The 20,608-nt window shown below is 37.7% G+C and overlaps 1 protein-coding gene across 1 annotated transcript in view; it reads right to left on the bottom strand.

Moving 5' to 3' along the window:
- Positions 1–993: 993 nt before the first annotated feature.
- The window catches only part of ASB4 (ankyrin repeat and SOCS box containing 4), a 213,343-nt gene continuing 193,728 nt past the window's right edge, over positions 994–20,608 (bottom strand). Inside the window, exon 5 of the mRNA XM_032642809.1 lies at positions 994–2,130. Within this exon, the coding sequence (XP_032498700.1) occupies positions 2,086–2,130 (45 nt within the window). The 3' untranslated portion in view covers positions 994–2,085. The remainder of the gene's footprint in view (positions 2,131–20,608) is intronic.

Genomic DNA, 20,608 nt, shown 5'->3' with positions numbered 1-20,608 from the left:
TGTTTTGCTTTGTTTTTGTATCCTTAAATTTGTCACTATTGTCATTGCTGATGCTTAGATATATCCACATGTTTATGAATGTAATTTTCATTACTGTTTCTTTTATCCCACTCCTTCTGTATGAATTCAACTGATTTCTTTATAAAGTATATCATTTAGTAGTTCTTTTTAGCAAGGTCTTTAAGCGATAACATTTTCTAGTTCTTTGCTTGAAATAGATTCTCAAATAACAATTTAGCTGAGTATACAGATATAGGTTGATAGTTAGTTTCCCTTAACACTTTGAATGTATTATTCCACTGTTTTCTGATCTGTGTTTTTGCTATTGACACATTTTTGTTTTTGTGTAATTTTTGTGCCTTTGTTGGTTAAGTGTCTCTTGTTTGTTGCTGCTTTTAAGATTTTAGGTTCTACAGCTGCACTGTGATGTATTTAGGTGTAGATTTCTTTTTTATTTATTGTTTTTGGAAATCATGTGGTTCTTGATTCTATGCATTCATGTATTTCTTCATTTCTGGAAAATTCTCACAGCCTTTCAAGGGTGCTTCTTCCCCCTTTTTCCTATTCTGTCCTTCTGGAACTCCTAATAGGTGTATGGGGACCTTCTATTTCTACCTTCCATGTTTCTTAAATCTGAATCTGTTTCCTTTTCCATCTCATAATTTCACAGTGCTACATTCTATTTGAGATCCTAGTTAGAGCTGCCAGTTCACCAGTCTTCAAACATCTAATCTACTGTTCACTCATCAGTTTTAAATAAAATTATCTATGTTTTTCTTTCTTATCCTTTTATCTAATGTATCTACTATTTTTTCATATTTTCTTGTTCCTTAGAGTTTCAATTCTTTCATGTCTTAATTATTTTAAACATAATTTATATTCTGCTTCAGATTATCATTCTATTATCTCAAGTTTGGGGGTGATAATTCTGCTGTTTTTGCTCACTCTCACTCATAGTGAATGTTTTCCTTGTGTGGCCTGTAATTTTTTTATCATGAGCTCTCTTCTTTAGCATGACTATTTTTTCCTATGAGAACTCCATATGACCTGTATTGTGGGAGTGTTTCTTTAGAGTGTTTGGTTTGGGGCAGGAACTTGGGGTACTTTTGGCCTAGGGCCAGTTTTATATTAATTCCTCAACCTGAGGTGAGAGTTTAACCTTCTTGCGTAGGCTAAGTTCAAACCCTAAATCTATTTGAGGCACAGGTTTGTGGTATTAAATTATCAGAGGTAACGCTTCTGTTTTGGTTTCTCTACCCAGAATCAAAGTGGAAACATATATGAATGTATCTATTGTCTCCCTCTGCTAGGGAACAAATATGTTTCTCAGTCCACCCTTTCACTTATGATGCAGTCTTTTCAGGATATCAGCTTTATGTGGGAACTAGTTCCAACTTTCTTTCTTATTTGATCCCTGTATTAGTCTACTCAGGCTGCCATAGACTGGGGGGCTTAAACAGCAGAAATTTACTTTCTCAGATTTGGGGAGATTGGAAGTACAAGATCAGGGTGTCAGCATGATGAGGTTCTGGTGAGAGCTCCCTTCCTGGCTTACAGATGGCTACCTTCTTGCTGTGTCCTCATATGGCAGAGTAGGAAGAGAGAGAGAGAGAGAGAGAGAGAGAGGCAGTGAGCTAGCTCTCTGATGTCTCTCCTTAAAAGGACACTAATCTGATCAAACTAAGGCCCTACCCTCCTGACCTCATCTAACCATAAATATCTCCAAATACCCCATCTCCAAATACCATCATATTGGGGGATAAGCTTTCAACATATGAATTTCAGGGGGACATAAACATTCAGCCTGAAACAGGCCCAATCCTTTGTCTACTGTCCTCTTGTGTATATTAAAGCCAGACTTCTAGTTTACCAAGAGCAAGGTCCTCACTCACCCCACACCCTGCTGCAGCATCAGCTCACAGCAGCAGCTTAGTGCTCTAGTCTTCTGTTTCCACTACATTTCTGGAACCTAGGGTCTTCATTTCTTTCTTTGAGTCAACTATCCAACATGTCTAGGATTTTTCAGGCCTTCTAGTGTTGTCTTATTGCCAGAAGCAGAAGTCCCTCACACCCAGCCTTTTCCTTTCATTTATGTGATCTAAACAAGTCATCTGAATTTCCATTCCTTTCCTATTAAAAAAGGATAATGTACACAAGCATAATTTTCATTCATCTCATACAGTAATTCTGAGAAAGAGCAATTAGAGATAGCAACATGTTGCCAATTAAAAATGTTAGATATAGCAAAAGCAAATAGAGATTCTCTAATAATGCATTTTAATTATAATGCATTGATATTAAACTTTTTATTTGAGGATATTAAAGTATATTATAACTACATTATAATTCCTTGAAGAGACCATGAATGTTTCCAACCCAGCAATCACAGAACAATGAAGGACCATTTGAGATTTGATTGTAAATTTAGTATCATTGGCTCCCTTTTTAAAGATTATAGGTACAATTTCTAGAACGTTATCTTATTGCTGCAGAGAAGGGCATTTTTATCAGGACATGAGTTGAACAATTATAGTGGTTTATTTCAAAGAGGGCTCCTACAGGGTGAACAGTTCTGGGAAAAGTGAGGAGTTAAATATAAAAATGATCTTGGTGGGAGGCAGTATAAACATTGGGAATCGAGGGCCTTGGAGTCTATTGTCTTGCTATATCCCAATGGCTCTGGGACAGATCATATTCTCCTGTGCCTTCATTTTTTCCTCTAGAAATAAAGAAAAACAAGATTCATTGAAAAAATTATTTGTTATTAACCATGAGGTCAAACCGAGCATGGTTAGTACCTGGAGAGGAAGGAGAATGGGGAAACTGAGCTGGCCTTCTTCACGATTTACAAAGGCAGAGTCCGTCTGGGAGTTTAGATCCATGGTTAGGTTAATAAGAACAGGGCTAATATCATGGAATCAAACTGGCTTCTACGGTATCCTCCAGCACAGGAGTTAGTTCAAATGCAAGCCAGACCTTCCTTTGGAAACAAGTAAGGCTCAACATTAAGGACTGGTTCACAAAACTGTCTGGGAAAGGAGCTGATACTAAATAGTAGTTCCAGCTTATGAAATCCCTCAGGCTTTCTCCCTGCTGGTTTTTAAGGGAGAATGCTCCATTCTAAACACCTAGGGATGATATTCAGTCAATTATAAGGCCATATCAGTTGCTAAAGTATAGAGACTTCTACACTAGTTGGTAAAAAGCAACTGTCCTGAGTGTCCAGAGTTCCCTGGTCACTTAGGCCCATTTTAGTTTCCCCGCACCTTGTAACCCACATCTCTCTCTGCAATAGATTTGCTCCTGGCACAGCAGCCCCAGAGTCCTACGCAAGCACTAGAGCCAGAGTCTGCTCTGATAAGATGGTGCTGTATTGTTGATAAAGTGTTTTGCCTGTTGTCCCAGCCAAAGCCTGTAGGCCTGAATTGCACCAGAGCCTCCAGGTTCCAACCTTTAGTGCTTCCAATGTACATATCTTAACAATCTGACTTTATGGGCATTCCAGATTTTTGGCTTAACAGGCCTGTTTGACTTCCTATCTTCCTGACCATTACTGTTACATGTTCTCAATACCAGTGGATCCTAGAGTTTTAGATTTGACAAGTTAAATAAACAAATATCAATGTTTAAATATTTTGCAGACTGATATAATCTTATCCACTCTTTATTTTGCCAAGTAAAGACCATTAATTTTTTAAAAATCATCTTCTGCTACCATTATGCTATGTAAGAGCAGAAGGACACAAATTCAGAATAAACCCCCCTAAAGAATTTATCCTATGAAAAACTCATTATATTGTCTTTCTCTTTCTCATTTTACCAAAGACTAGTGATAAATTAACCACGGACGGGTAGTGATCAGTGATATCTGCAAACCTGCACTGTGCTCCCTATACTAACGTTTCCAAGCTTAGCCCTAATGCAACTCACCTGATTCACTTGTTTTACTGGCTCCAGTCTGGTCTGGTGTTCCAGACCCTGGACTGCACCCTGATTCTAAAAACTGAAGTATAAAACGAAGACAGTCTTAGCATTGGTTAAGTCCAATCACTTCTTCCCACACTACTGGGGACGAACAGGAGCCCTACAATTCTAACATTTAATCTGGTTCTCTGTCCTGAGGCTGAACAGAGTCCAATATTTTATAGCTTGTCCTTATCTCCTTTCCATATAACACACTGGCGTTGTATATGTATTTACATGTGTATTATCCAGTAATATTGGTGCTTTCCTGGCAACATGAATTACTTCATTAACACTATGCAAATTTGTAGTCAGGGCTTGATACCAGGCAAAATAGTCAATAACTAATCTATAGAAAATAGTTCTCTGGCTTTGAATAAAGAGTACCTCTAAGGACCTTTCATCTATATACCCAACAGCATCAAAGAATGAGTGCTTCAAATGCATATTATAAAACTACAGAAAAAGAGTTTTATCTGACACTTGATAATTTTACTAAACTATGTGTGGAGGAAAGAAAAGGCTTCAGTAGCAAAACAGAAAGACATAATTGATTACACTATTAGGAAGCTGTTACAACATGAAACATCATAAGATCGTAAGAAGATTCAGCTAATAATGTATTTCTGACATCAATAAAATTAGTTGTTTTTCATCAGTGTTGTGAAATTTCTGATTTGTTTTAGCCTTGCGTATTATTCTATTATGGCATGATGATTCTCATTATGTTTCCCTAAGCCCTATCAACAGATAGAGTCTAGACTCTATCTCTATATTTAGTCAAAATAGTCAGGCTTCATCTGTTTTCAGAACAGTTCATGTATTTGGCTTATTACTCTGAAAACACTGAGTACAATTTAGCTCCCTAAAAACGTATCCAGCATTAGCTTATGTAAGAAGCATTAAGGTCCACTGTGTGATGATTTCATTCTTTTCCTACGGCAGTGAGTCAGGAAATAATAGCTATTATTTTTGATCACTTATAATGTACCAGACACCGTGTTCACCTTTTATATGCATTATTCACTTAGTTCTCACAACAAATTATTATTCCCATTGTATACGTTTAGAAGCTCACCTAGAGTCATGCATTTAGGAAGTGGCAGATGCAGGACAGTCTGATTTCACAACCTGAAGTCTTAACCACCATATTATAAAAAGTACTTGATTCCATAGACTCAAACTTTATGTCTGATGTTTGTATAGACCACATACAGTTATGTCCTCAAAGAGATGGAACCTAGTGTTTCCAACCCTGACATAAGGCTACCTTGGACATGAAGATGGCATTCATTTTTATTTATTTCTCCAGGAGGGTTATTCCCGTGATCAACATCCTTGAATGAAGCTTCACTGATCTTGGATAAAAATGCCAACATCTATGAGTTCCTGGACACTTGGACTCTCCTCCATTCCAGGCTCCTTTACTTACTTGGTTCAACTACTCTGGCCTTCCACGGTCCTCCCAACACTCCACACCATTTCCTTTCTCAGGGCTTTCTCCCATCTTCCCTCTGACTCAGACATTCTCTCTGCTCCTACTCATACCTCCAGCCTTAGTTAAATGTCATTTCCAAAGAAGCCCTTCTGGACTTTACAGCTTACATCAGGTTCTCCTGTACTGTTTTCCCATAAGACCCTTTGTAGTCATCATCACAGGTTATAAATGTATCCTTAATTTTGTGATTATTAGTTTTTCATTGTTTTTTTGTAGTTTTATTGAGATATAATTGGCACATATCACTGTATAAGTTGAAGGTGTACAACATAATGATGTGTCTTACATACATCATGAAATGATGACAACAATAGGTTTAATGAACATCCATCATCTCATAGCGATACAACATTAAAGAAACAGAAAAATATTTTTTCCTTATGATGAGAACTCTTAGGGTTTACTCTCTTAACAGCTTTCACACATAACGTACAACAGTCCTAATTATGTTTATCATGTCGTACATTATATCCCTAGTACTTACTTATCTTATAACTGGAAGTTTGTACCTTTTGACTACCTTCATCTAATTTCCCCCTCTCCCACTAAAATGTAAGATTCAGTAATATCAGGGGCTGTGTTGGTCTTGCTCACCATCATACAGCCCCTGAATCCTGCCCCCATACTTGTTGCTAGGGATTATTGATTGAATAAATGAATTAATAAATGAGTGAAAGATTAGTGATGGATTTATGTACTTCCATTGTCTTTTTTTTGTTGTTGCGGTTCGCAGGCCTCTAACTGCGGTGGCCTCTCCCGCTGCGGAGCACAGGCTCCGGACGCGCAGGCCCAGCGGCCATGGCTCACCGGCCCAGCCGCTCCGCAGCATGTGGGATCCCCCCAGACCGGGACACGAACCCATGTCTCCTGCATCGGCAGGCGGACTCTCAACCACTGCGCCACAAGGGAAGCCCTCCATTGTCTTTTTAAGCAGATACAAGCTAAGGTTAGTCTGTATCCATGGAACTTGGCAAAGCTGTATGATTCCATGTGCTTGAGTCTATGCTTTTTGCTCTGGCACTAGACTGAACATTTTAGTTCATTCCTGGTCCATTTCTCTGAAACTGCTTTGCAAGAAAACAAAAATAAGCAGAGGACTAACTATTCTCAGAAAGTTTCTGTAGTGCTACAAGCATGATGGAAGAGGAAAGAGAGGAGACTCTGCCTTATATTTTTAGAGATGGAAACCAGAAATGTCACATTTCTTCAATACTGATCACAATGGTTAAAGAAAACATATAAAAAGCTAATTGTTAAGATGGCGATGAAGAAGATATGTTTTTAAATTCTGAGACTAATTTCTTCATCATTGCAAATAGCCAAAATAAAATATGTATATGTAGGATTAAATAACTATATATAGGATTATAGAATCAACAGCATTTTTAGAGAATCTGATAGGAACAAAAGGAAATGGGTGGCTTTGAGGTAATTCATTATTAATGCTGAAATCCATAAGCTTTGAACATTTTCTATGCCTATTAAACATTAACTGTTATTTTATAGGTATAACTGGGTTGAAAAGGGGCAGAACGAAGGGAGAAATGCTCTGTTCAAATCTATTTCATAATGCACACTCCCATCAAAAATTAGCTTTTTTTATTACAAAGATAATTCATCCTCATTATAGAAATTTTAGAAACACTGAAAAATATGAACAAATCATTCAAATCCCAACAATTTCAAGAAAATCTTAGGTAACATATGCTATATTTCTGTTCAGTCTTTTTGCTGGGTATCTTCGTAACATAGCTGCAATAAATTTGCATCATACAAGATTGATTATAGTTTTTAAAGTTTACCTTTTATGATTTATAACAGGAAATATGCCTGCAATTATAAAATATTTTGGGAAAATAAATTAAAAAGTATTACCGCATATGGCACTACCCATAGATAACTACTAATAATATTTTGGCATATGTTCTTACAATCTTTTTCTAGGGTATTTTCTTAAGTTGTTATATCATATATATTGATTTATAACAGAGTTAACACAGATATTCATAGATCCTAGAATGTTGCAAAATAATTTCTAAGGGCTAATAATTTGCTGCCTATTTCATTTCACCTGAGTCTACTAACATGGCTCAATGAATAAAGCATTCTACGGCACCATGCATTTAATTTTTTAACTCTTTTTATTGATTTTTTACTGATTTTATTGATATGAGTGGGCTAATACACAAGATCACGTTGTCAAATCAGACTCACTTGAAGAATGCTTATTCAGTAACAGACTTTACTAATAACTGCAGGATATGGGCAATCAAGAGGCATGGACAAAGCAGACAGAAGGCTGGGACATCAAAGGTGGCTCCATGGGTCCTTTTACCCCACATCAGACGTGTTCTCTCTGACCCAGAATAATAGATGAAGTTTCAGATAAGGTTTTGCAGGTTTACCTCATACAGCATGAGGACTGCTTAAGTTATGAAATATCTTCATTTTATACTCCAGAGAGTTCTATATGTTATGTGAGATTCTTCAGGGAACCATGCATCCTAGATCTAGATTCTAGGTTTATTTACTAAGTAATCCTTAGCAAGGACATTGTGCTAAGGCTTTCTATGATAAGAACCCTCCCCTTTAGCAAATATTATTAGTGTATTTATCTGGAGTTCCAGTTGACAAAGAGATTAGACTGGATTAACCTGCCTTTTTCTTTCCCCTGGAGTTTCTCTCAACACCCTCGAAGAAAGTGAATGGATCCCTGACCAGATGTTAAAACTCTTTCATTATCATTAAGCAATAGGAAAAGAGAAAAACAGTCTCTACAATTTAGCTCCTCATTTTCCACCCCTAATTCGTGCACAGATGTAATTTTTAGTGGGCGCATAGTCAATGGTTCTATTACTCCAGTACCTTTTCTCCCCACCTTCGTTTTTTTTTTTTTTTTTTTTTTTTTTTTTGCGGTACGCTGGCCTCTCACTGCTGTGGCCTCTCCCGTTACGGAGCACAGGCTCCGGACGCGCAGGCCCAGCGGCCATGGCTCACGGGCCCAGCTGCTCTGCGGCATGTGGGATCTTCCCGGACCGGGGCGCGAACCCGTGTCCCCTGCATCGGCAGGCGGACTCTCAACCACTGCGCCACCAGGGAAGCCCCCCACCTTCGTTTTTGAAAAACTCTTAGCCATTCCCCCTGCACCCCCAAATTGTCTCTAATCTGTTCTCTCTTTCCTATGCCAATTAAACTCCAATAAAAAGGATGTTAGAAACTCCCAGAAGATAACAGAAGAGAGAACCTAGATGACCTTGGGTTTGGTGATGTTCTTTTAGATACAACACCAAAGGTACAATCCATGACAGAGAGAATTGATAAGTTGGACTTCATTAAAATGAATGAAAAAGACACTTTTCTGCAAAAGACAATGTCAAGAAAATGAAAAGGCAATCCATAGTCTGGGAGAAAATATTTGCAAAACACATATCTGACTTATCCAAAATATATAAAGAACACTTAAAATTCAACACTTAGAAAACAACCTGATTTTAAAATGGCAAACAACCTGAACAGAAACTTCACCAAAGAAGATATTCAGATAGCAAATACATATATAAAAAGATGCTCCACAGCCTACGTCATGAGAGAATTGCAAATTAAAATCACAGTGAGATACTACTGCACACCTATTAGAATGGCCAAAATCCAAAACACAAAAAAAAGACCCCAAAATGCTGGCTAGGATGTGGAGCAATAGAAACCTCATTTATTGCTTGTGGGAATTGACAGACACTGGGAAGACAATTTGTCAGTTTCTTACAAAACTAAACATACTCTTACTATACGATCCAGCAATCATGCTTCTTAATATTTACCTAAATGAATTGAAAACTTACGTCCACACAAAAACCTGCACATGAATGTTTATAGCAGATTTATTTGTAATTGCCAAGACATGGAAGCAACTAAGATGTCCTTCAGTAGGTGAATGGATCAATACATGCTGATACATTCAGACAATGGAATATTATTCAGCATCAAAAAGAAATGAGTTTTATGCTGTGAAAAGATATGGAAGAAACTTAAAAGCATATTACTAAGTGAAAGAAGCCAATCTGTAAAGGCTCTGTACTATATAATTCCGACTATATGACATTCTGGAAAAGAAAAAAAACTATAGAGACAGTGAAAGGATCAGAGGTTACCAGGGGTTAGCAGGGAGGGAGAAATGAATAGGTATAGCACAGAGGAATTTTAGGGCAGTGAAACTACTCTGTATGATTCTATAATGGCGAATACATGTCATTATACATTTGTCAAAATCCATAGTTTACATTAGGGTTCACACCAAAAGTGACCCTAATGTAAACTATGAACTTTGAGTGATTATGTCCATAGTTCATGTTAGGACTCACCCTTCATGTCTTGCAGTTCTATGAGTTCTGACAAGTGCATAATGTCATGTATTTTCCATTACAGTAGTACAGTAATAGTTTCACTGCCCCCATATCCCCTATGCTCCACCTATTTATCCCTCCTCCTCACTCCCCACCCTTGAGCCCCTGTCAACCACTGATTTTTTTACTGTCTCTACAACTTTGCTTTCTCCTAAATATCATATTTCAGACTTACTTCCTTCACTTTGCAATAAGCATTTAAAATTCTTTCATGTTTTTTCACTACATAAAACCTCATTTCTTTTTAACCTTGAATAATATTCCATTGTATGGAAGTACACATTTTATCTGTTCACCTACTGAAGGACATCTTGTTCACTTCCAAGTTTTGGCAATTATAGATAAAGCTGCTATAAACATTTGCATACAGGTTTTGTGTGGACATAAGTTTTCAACCCATTTAGGGAAATACCTAGGAGTGCAGTTGCTGGACTGTATGGTAAGACTATGTTTAGCTTTGTAAGAAACTGTCAAACTGTCTTCAAAGTGGCTGTAGTATGTTGCATTCCCACCAGCAATATATGAGAGTCCCTGTTGTTCCACATCCTAGCCAGCCAGCATTTAGTATTGTTAGATTGGGATTTTGTCCATTCTAATAGGTATATAGTATCTCATTGTTGTTTTAATTTGCAATTCCTTAATAACATATGGTGTTGAGCATCTTTTCATATGTTTATTTAGCACTTGTATATCTTCTTTGGTGAAGTTTCTATTCAGATCTTTTTAATTGTGTTGTTTGTAGTTGAGTTTTAAGAGTTTGTCCATTTAGTCGTTAATAATTGTTATTGCAATTTCTATTTCTAAAAGTTATATTTGATTCTTTTAAAAATCTGCTATGCTAATTTTTTTAGTTTCCTATTCCCTGCAGGTATTTGCCAACTTTTCCTTTATTTATTTAAACTTCTACAACATAATTATTGTCAATTATTTCCTAATAATTCTCATTTGCTGTTTTAAGTCTCTGTTTCTGCTATTTTTTTCACTTTTTCTCATGGATAATAACTTGTTTTCTTATATGCTTTGTGATTTTAGACAGTGGGCTGCATATTATCTTTGAAACATTATTTGTGGAGAATCTTTGAGGTCTTGAATGAAGGTACCTTCTTTCAGAAAGCATTTTCATTTATACTTCTGTCAGGATCCCAGAGGCATTACTAGCCTAAGACCAATTTAGATCAAAATTAAACTAAATTCACAGCTTGATATTTTTTGAACTACTTAAATGATGTGAATGCAGACTGCAAATCGGCACAAGGACTACTTTGTAAACATAACTTCAAAGGGAAAGATTTTATTCCCCTCTGGCAGGTAGGTACCACCAATACAGACACTTGGTGTTATTTTGGGTGGTCATGGTACATGAGTTTACCTCTTGTCACCGTTTCTACAATGATCTGGCCCTTTGGAATCTCAGCTTAATGTGGGGAGGGATCCTATTTGATTCTCCCCATTGAGCAAGCCCTGGGACTTGATGTCAAAAATCAAAGTTCAAGTTTGCAGAAACTGGCAAAGGCCCTGAAGGTAATGGCACTGAATCTCTGGGCCCCCATTTTCCTCACAGGCCTCATAATTCTTTATTTTATTCTTTATTTTAAAATTCTTTATTATTTTAATGTCTTTAAGATTTTAAAAGATTATTATTGGATCCAGAATTTTCAGTTGTGGGAGTTCTTTATATTTGATATAGACCACTAGTTCAGTGAGGTATTAGTCCCAACAAATTGATCTGCCTTAGCCCCAGAAATGGAAGTCTCCCTCATGTCTTCTGTATCCTCTAGCTCTCCTTTCACCCGGCAAAGTTGTTATCATCCAGGTTTCCGTCTTTGGCATTCTTTTCTATTTGTATGTTTCCTCCCTTGGTTTGGTGACATCCACTGGTATAGGTTAAATTTTCTTCTCCCATGTTACATTCCTGACTTCCACTCTGAGTTAGACCTTTCCATGTGGATGTATTTGCCTGCACCTCTATCTTTTCTATTCTGAAAAGAAGTCAGAATCTTTTCTCAGGAACCAGGTCCTCCTTCTGCCATGGTCATCTGTGCAGCAGCACTATTTTCCCATGCATCATTCTCAATATGTAAAATCACAGGTGATTTTTGTCCATCCTGTGTAATCAGTGCCTGACAGTTCTTTCACAGGATTGACATCTCCCAACTTAGTCGACTCTCATCTGAGCCATTACTACCTTTCTCCTGGACTCCCGCTCTGTGATCTTCCACCTCTGATCCATTCTGGGCATTGCCTCCATTATTTAATCCCCTTTATAAGAATCCTTCCATGAGTTCACATTTCTCAATAGAAAAAGCCCAGCCTCCTTAACCAGTTGTTGTGTAAGCCCCACATGAACTTACTCTAGGCTTTCTTTTCAGGCTTGTATCTCACTCTACACAGGCATCAGGCCAACTCAACAACTTGCCAGTCTCTGACACATTGTATACTTTTCTACTTCTATACTCTTGTACATCCCAGTTATGTTCTGGAACAGAGCCCTTACTGTACCTCTCTTGAAATCTAATAATGCCAAGCCAAATTCTAAATGTCACTATGTCCAAAAAAACTTCCCTCTTCACGCTAGCCATTTTTCCCTAATACTCATGTAATCTCTTATATATCAGATTGAACCATATGAGATTGAGGTTTTTATGGGTCAAAAGTGGTTGTATGTTGGCAATTTCATGTGAGTCAAACAAAAACCTAGTTCAGGGCTTTGCATAAAATTAGCATGTGTCTAATAAATATTCACTTAAATGAGTGAGTGAACATTTTGACAAAAATAAGCAATATAGTCAACAGTGAAAGAAGATAAGTCTAGCTGAGAGTAAGAAGAATTAAAAATTTTATGCTTTTAAATGTATGAAGAATTGTCAGTGTATACACATACATACACACACACAGAGTAAACGAAATTTGTCAAAGAAATCAGAAGTTACTACAACTAGAATTCAGAGAAGAATAAGGATAATAAAAGTATCAGAGTTACCAATGTTTGCAGCTCATATTCATTTCATGAGGCTGGATGGAAACTGATAACCTAAGTATAACCAAATCCACTTTGAACTAATTGAATGCAAGGGACTCCTTAAGAATAAACTGTTATTATTGCAACTATACTATTGAAATCATCATGTGGTAATTGGAAAATAAAATCAGGAACTGCAATTTACCTTAAAAATTAAAGAAAATTCATTTAAGAGCTCTCTTGGCATTTCACTTCTTGTTGCTAAGAATCTACTTTTAAAAGCCAAATTAACCAGATTGTCCATTAACATTGATCACATTAGCTAGATAACTGCCAAATCTCCATCTTACTTATGCTGTGTAAATGCAGTATAATGTGAAAGTAAGGACAATGTATCTTGATGCATAAAATACCCTTTCCACAGAAACTTCTTTTACAATTTTAAAGCAACCCTCTCTGCCATGTCCCTAGCATTGGCACTGCTTTATATTACATAAGCATGGGGCATAGCCATTAGCAAAGACTTCGCTGACGTCATAAAAGCAGTGCCTCTGCTTTGCCCTCTCATGTAAGGAAGGACAGAGTTCACAGATAAATATGAATGGGATTGCCTTAGTAGTACCTATAATAAAGACTCTAAACTGGAAGGCAAAATCCTCCTCCTTTCGCTGAATTGGCTACTTCAGCTGGCAGAACTGTCCTTAGGGCTGAGGCTTTTTTATCACTGGGGAAACGAAGAATGTACTTCGGGCTCAGTGCTAATCTTCTGCAACTCTCCCTCTTAAAATAAAAGGAGTACATTTTGTACCACTTACAGAACAGGAGTAATTAAACAATAACTGAAACAGATGATAACAACTTTGATACTTTAGTCAATGAACTGATATATATCCAACTAGAAAATCAGGAATTTTACCTTTGACAGAATATTTTTAAAAATAATTATGGTGATGTTTTTATTTTTGTGTGATATTGTGTTTACTTTGCTTTTAATTTGCTCAGGATTGTACCATTGGTGGAGAAAGGCTATTTCAAATCAGAACTCTCTGATGTATAGTTAATGACCATCCAGAATGTTCACAGTGTTGTATAAACTTTTAGAGCATGTCTGCTGGGGAAATATAAAAACAGAAACACAGAATCAAAGGCCTGGGTTTGATTCACCATTACTACTAATGAGGTATATAATCTTGAGCAAGGTTTTTAACCTATTTTTTAAACTTATCTTCCTTTCTATAAGATTAAAATGAGACCATGCTCTTCCCACTTTATTAAGAGGTGTTAGGGATTAAAGTATATTTCATAAAAAACTCTTTATAGGGTGTTATATAGCTTGCATACATAAAATACATATTACTGCTGTTAATTTCTCTCCTAGAAAGATAAAAATGTAATGAGAACAAAGAATAGCTTGGGAACTATCAGTGTTATGCATCACTTACTAACAGGTTAGTTTTATTTCCCAAATTACTTTCTTCTGTTGTTCTGCTACTACATTATTCAGACCATTAAGGGAAGATGGTACATCCTGTGAACAGAATTATGTATGGCCTGTTCTGTAATGCAAGTGGGAGCTCTGTTCTCTGATTGCAGCATTATAATCTCCCATTATAGCAGGCGCTATGAATCATCCTGCAGACAGAAGACAGGGCTGGATCCTCAGGTAATCTGCGAACAGTGACACTCTTTATAACAAGGTTACACCACTCTGTCCTAAGCATGACGGAGGTAGCTCCAGCATACATGGCACTACGTTTCCACTAGACAGTTAGATATAACGATCAATAAAAGGAGATCTATTTCTATTCCATGGAGCAGCTTTTAAAAGGGGTACAATGACGAAGATACACATTGAACAAAATATCAGACTGAGCACAGATGATACCAATCAACCTAACAATAAAATAATATCCAACACCTGTACGGCACTTTTTGATAAAAAAAAGAGCCTTCCTGTGAATAATTTTATTTGATTTTCACAACAACCTCATGGGGTAGGTAAGCAAGTTAAATGTCCTGTCATTTTTACAGATATTTAGAGGGGTTAAGTGACTTGCTCAAGCTCACAGAAATTGCCCGATTCCTACTATAGTTCTCTTTCTAATATTTCTGATTATGCAAAAGGCAGACGAAAAACATTCCACTGATTATGTTGCTTTATTAACATTTTGTGTCACTTTTTCAAATGGAGTTTTGTGACTAGGTGAAGGTAATGAGAAGTGAAAGGACAGACAAAGAAGAAAATGCTAAAATAGTGTTCTTCAAACTGTGTAACATTGTAATGCATTGTGTTCACACATTTGGTTTTGAAGAGTCATCTAAGATCAATGTGTGGTATGGACTGGATATTTTTCCTGTAATTAAAATTAATTTAATTTTGATAATTTTATTGTAACCTTTGTGTAGGCACCTTAAGAGACATTGAAATAAAAATGATCAATTGCTTGTTTTTAATGATTTCTCAATCTGGATACCTACTACCACTTTGCCATATATCCCTCCAGATATCAGATACTCATGCTACTTTCCATGCCACTCCCACCAAATAAATAAATGATAAATACTTGCATGCATGTGTTAAGAATTTACAATTGGTCAGATAATCTTCTAGGTTCTTTCACAAAAATTACCTCTTCCATGGCTTGAGGGAACCTTAGGTTTTTTGACAGAGAAGGGTCTCTTCATTCAGGGCCTGAACGTTTTGGGAAACAGTGGTTTGAAAGTGTTGAATGGAGGAAAAGTCGATGAATGAAGATAATAAAATCCATAACTCTGGGACTTCTACAACTAGACTAGGGGGGTAGGTGTATGACAGTTTTTTCCTGAGTCTCTGCTCTTTAGACACCTGGCATGGGATCGGTGCTTGGTAATATTTGCTGAAGTTTGGTTAGATGGATGAATAAATTAAAGATGATACACTCCAGGTGTAAACTTCCAATAGAAACTGTATTTTAAATTTCTCTTGTACTTTTGAGCCCGAAAATGGGCCCTGACAACCCTTCTTGGGCAAAATGATCAAAAATTAATATTGTTTTTCACTCACCGTTTATTTGCCTTCCTGTCTCTATGACCCACACAAAGCACTAAAGAACAAGTAGCATTTATTAATTTCAGTGCAGTTTTATATAATATCCTTAAGACATATGAAGGGCAGACTTTATAATCAATACCTTTTCAAAGACTTGTAAACTAATGCTCAGAGAAAGTAGTGCAGCCAAGAATTTGGTCCAAGTATTCTGAATACACACCCCGTATCTTTCCTATCAGATACTTCTTTGCTATCTCAGGATCCTAGAATCTGTCAGTTATCTATCAATTGACCCTCTACTAGTTATATGATAACTAACAATAGGTGTCCAGACTTATGCTTCCCAGAGACACTTAAAAATCTGGAAAATAGTAATGTTTTTAAAAATACTTCAGGATCCAAAGGAATGAAATTATAAAGGTCAAAGGACAAATTGGAGAGGTTGATATGTTTAGCCAGGAAATCCTACACAACGCTCTTGTTAAGTCACATTCTCAAAAGTACTTTATGATTAATTTTGTATTTATGCACATAGGGAGGAAGGGCAACAAAAGCAAAACAAAGCAAAATTTTATTTACCTCTTTTTTTTTTTTTTTTTTTTTTGCGGTACGCGGGCCTCTCACTGCCATGGCCTCTCCCGCCGCGGAGCACAGGCTCCGGACGCGCAGGCTCAGCGGCCATGGCTCACGGGCCTAGCTGCTCCGCGGCATGTGGGATCTTCCCGGACCAGGGCACCAACCCCTGTCCCCTGCATCGGCTGGCGGACTCTCAACCACTGAGCCACCAGGGAAGCCCCTATTTACCTCTTAATGTCACTTGCAGCTTCTAATCCTGACCCTACAGAGATATCCTTCATAATATTCTCAATAAAACACGTAATTCAGAGGGACCTCATAAAACAAAATTATATTTCTTCAGTTAATCAGCTTGTTTGTAAGCATATTACAATTTGAACTAAGGTTTTGTCTGGAAAACATGATCTATTCCAAATTTCAGCATTTTCTGTGTCTTTTGAGTATTGCTCATAAAGGCCACTGGGAAAAGGTTTGAACTTATTTTTGTTTATTTTGTTTCTTGCCTACTAGCTCCTCCCTGTCATTACATTTTTCTTTACCTCAGTCAAGGCCACCTTGACTTTAAACTTGAATTTGGACTATGAAATCCTCAGGCAGCACTAGGTGTTGTACTAGTTAATGAATAAATATTTATTTAGTGCAGAAGTTGTTTGCATTAAAAAAGGAAAGAGGTAAGAAACTGGCAGATTTGAAAAGTGTGTTTCAACCAGTAATATCAGATACATTTAGAGATCATTTCCTGGGTTTCCAGTCATCTCTTTTAACGGCTGATGTTGAATTTTTAACTGGGTGACGTAACTAGTTAGTTGACAAAAATGGCGTAACAAATTAGTTGAGAAAACCAAACATCTTAGTGGATATTAATATGTACTAAGTCTTTCCCAGAATCTCAGTTTCACAGAGATCAAGCAAAGCAGCCCGAGTATTTCCTATGGCTGTGCAAACCACTTTGTGAGTATGAACTAAATATCAAAGTTCAATCTAAAACACACACACACATACACAGAGCAATGTAGTGATGAGTTAAGATTTTCTTGAATCTTATTTGTAACAAAATAAATTTCTCTTCCTATTTCTCTTTCTTCTTCAAGGGTCTATGGATGTAAATCAGGGGTCCATGAACTTGGATGGGAAAAAAGCTATATTATTCTTTTCATTAACTTCTAACTGAAATTTAGCATTTTCATCAATTTTGAATGTAGGTAACAAATCTATTTCTTTTTCACCAATAGAAATCGCAGTTATTTTCATATTATATTAACTTTTGGCAGGTATCTTAAAATATTATTTGCATTCTTTTCTACCTCAAAACCACAGAAGTTATTAGAACTGTCACAAGATCTTGCTATTTAAAATATTTATTTAAAAAATACATACATTACTACAAATGTGGTTTTTAATATTTTAATAGCAGTATTTTAATGTAGTTGGCTTTCTTTGTAATCCTATGTATCCTACTCTATGTTTTAAAATATATTTTCCTGATGTAGGAGCCTGTCTCACACTGCCAAAGGGTCCATAGTACAAAGTAGGTTAATAACTCTTGCTCCACATGCTGCAATATTATAGGTCAGACAGAAGATAACAGCTCCAAAACACACGTTTACAGAAATTTAGTAATATAGACACAAAAGGGCCTCTTTGTTGTGGTGGTGAAATAAATTAATTTAAAATAGAGGCAGAAGAGGAGATTGGTGCAAGGTGGTGGAGTAGAAGGACGTGCGCTCACTCCCTCCTGCAAGAGTACCGGCACAACTAACTGAGGTACAACCATCGACAGGAAGACACCGGCACTCACCAAAAAAGATGTCCCACATCCAAAGGCAAAGGAGAAACCAAAATGAGATGTATGAGGGGTGCAATCACAATAAAATCGAATCCCATAACTGCTGGGTGGGTGACTCACAAACTGGAGAACACTTACACCACAGAAGTCCACCCACTGAAGTGAAGGTTCTGAGGCCCACATCAGGCTTCCCAACCTGGGGGTCTGGCAACAGAAGGAGGAATTCCCAGAGAATCAGACTTTGAGGGCTAGTGGGATTTGACTGCAGGACTTCAACAGCACTGGCGGAAGCAGAGACTCTGCTCTTCGAGGGCACACACAAAGCAGTGTGCACATTAGGACCCAGGGGAAGGAGCAGTGACCCCATAAGAGACTGAACCAGACCTACCAGCTAGTGTTGGAGGGTCTCCGGCAGAGGCGGGGGTGGCCATGGCTCACCACGGGGACAAGGACACTGGCAGCAGAAGTTCTGGGAAATACTTCTTGGCGTGAGATCTCCCAGAGCCCAACATTAGCCCCACCAAAGAGCCTGTAGACTGCAGTGTTGGGTTGCCTCAGGCCAAACAACCAACAGGGAGGGAACTCAGCCCCACCCACCAGCAGACAAGCAGATTAAAGTTTTACTGAGCTCTGCCCACCAGAGCAACACCCAGCTCTACCCACCACCAGTCCTTCCCATCAGGAAGCTTGCACAGGCCTCTTAGATAGCCTCATCCACCAGAGGGAAGACAGTACAAGCAAGAACTACCATCCTGCAGCCTGTGGAATGAAAACCACATTCACAGAAAGATACACAAGATGAAAAGGCAGAGGGCTATGTACCAGATGAAGAAACAAGATAAAACCCCAGGAAAACAACTAAATGAAGTAGAGATAGGCAACCTTCCAGAAAAAGAACTCAGAATAATGATAGTGAAGATGATCCAGGACCTCAGAAAAAGAATGGAGGCAAATTTCGAAAATATGCAAGAAATGTTTAACAATGACCTAGAAGAATTAAAGAACAAACAAACAGTGATGAACAATACAATAACTGAAATGAAAAATATACTAGAAGGAATCAATAGCAGAATAACTGAGGCAGAGGAATGGATAAGTGACCTAGAAGACAGAATGGTGGAATTCACTGCCGGAGAACAGAATAAAGAATAAAGAATGAAAAGAAATGAAGACAGCCTAAGAGACCTCTGGGACAAAATTAAAAGCACCAACGTTTGCATTATAGGGGTCCCAGAAGGAGAAGAGAGAGAGAAAGGACCTGAGAAAATATTTGAAGAGATGCTAGTTGAAAACTTCCCTAACATGGGAAAGCAAATAGCCAACAAAGTCAAGGAAGTGTAGAGAGTCCCAGGCAGAATAATCCCAAGGAGTAACGTGCTGAACCATGTAGTAATCAAACTGACAAAAATTAAAGACAAAGAAAAATTATTAAAAGCAACAGGGGAGGGCTTCCCTGGTGGCGCAGTGGTTGAGAGTCCGCCTGCCGATGCAGGGGACACGGGTTCGTGCCCCGGTGCGGGAAGATCCCACATGCCGCGGAGCGGCTGGGCTCGTAAGCCATGGTCGCTGAGCATGCGCGTCCAGAGCCTGTTCTCTGCAACGGGAGAGGCCACAGCAGTGAGAGGCCCGCGTACCGCAAAAAAAAAAAAAAAAAAAAAAGCAACAGGGGAAAAATGACAACATACAAGGGAACTCCCATAAGGTTAACAGCTGATTTCTCAGCAGAAACTCTACAAGCCAGAAGGGAGTGGCACGATGTACTTAAAGTGGTGAAAGAGAAGAAACTACAACGAAGATTACTCTACCCTGCAAGGATCTCATTCACATTCGATGGAGAAATCATAAGCTTTACAGACAAGCAAAAGCTAAGAGAATTCAGCACCGCCAAACCAGCTCTACAACAAATGCTAAAGGAACTTCTCTAAGTGGGAAACACAAGAAAAGAAAAGGACCTACAAAAACAAACGCAAAACAATTAAGAAAATGGTAATAGGCACATACATATCAATAATTACCTTAAATGTGAATGGATAAAATGCTCCAACCAAAAGACACAGGCTCACTGAATGGATAGAAACACAAGACCCATATATACCCTGTCTAAAAGAGGCCCACTTCAGACCTAGGGACACATACAAACTGAAAGTGAGGGGATGGAAAAAGATATTCCATGCAAATGGAAATCAAAAGATAGCTGGAGTAGCAATACTCATATCAGATAAAATAGACTTTAAAATAAAGAATGTTACAAAGAAGGACACTACATAATAATCAAGGGATCAATCCAAGAAGATATAACAGTTACAAATATATATGCACCAACATAGGAGCACCTCAACACATAAGGCAACTGCTAACAGCTATAAAAGAGGAAATCGACAGTAACACAATAATAGTG

Source organism: Phocoena sinus, chromosome 9 (genome assembly GCF_008692025.1).
Source record: "Phocoena sinus isolate mPhoSin1 chromosome 9, mPhoSin1.pri, whole genome shotgun sequence".
NCBI lineage: Eukaryota > Metazoa > Chordata > Mammalia > Artiodactyla > Phocoenidae > Phocoena > Phocoena sinus.
This window is presented reverse-complemented; position numbering and strand designations above follow the sequence as displayed.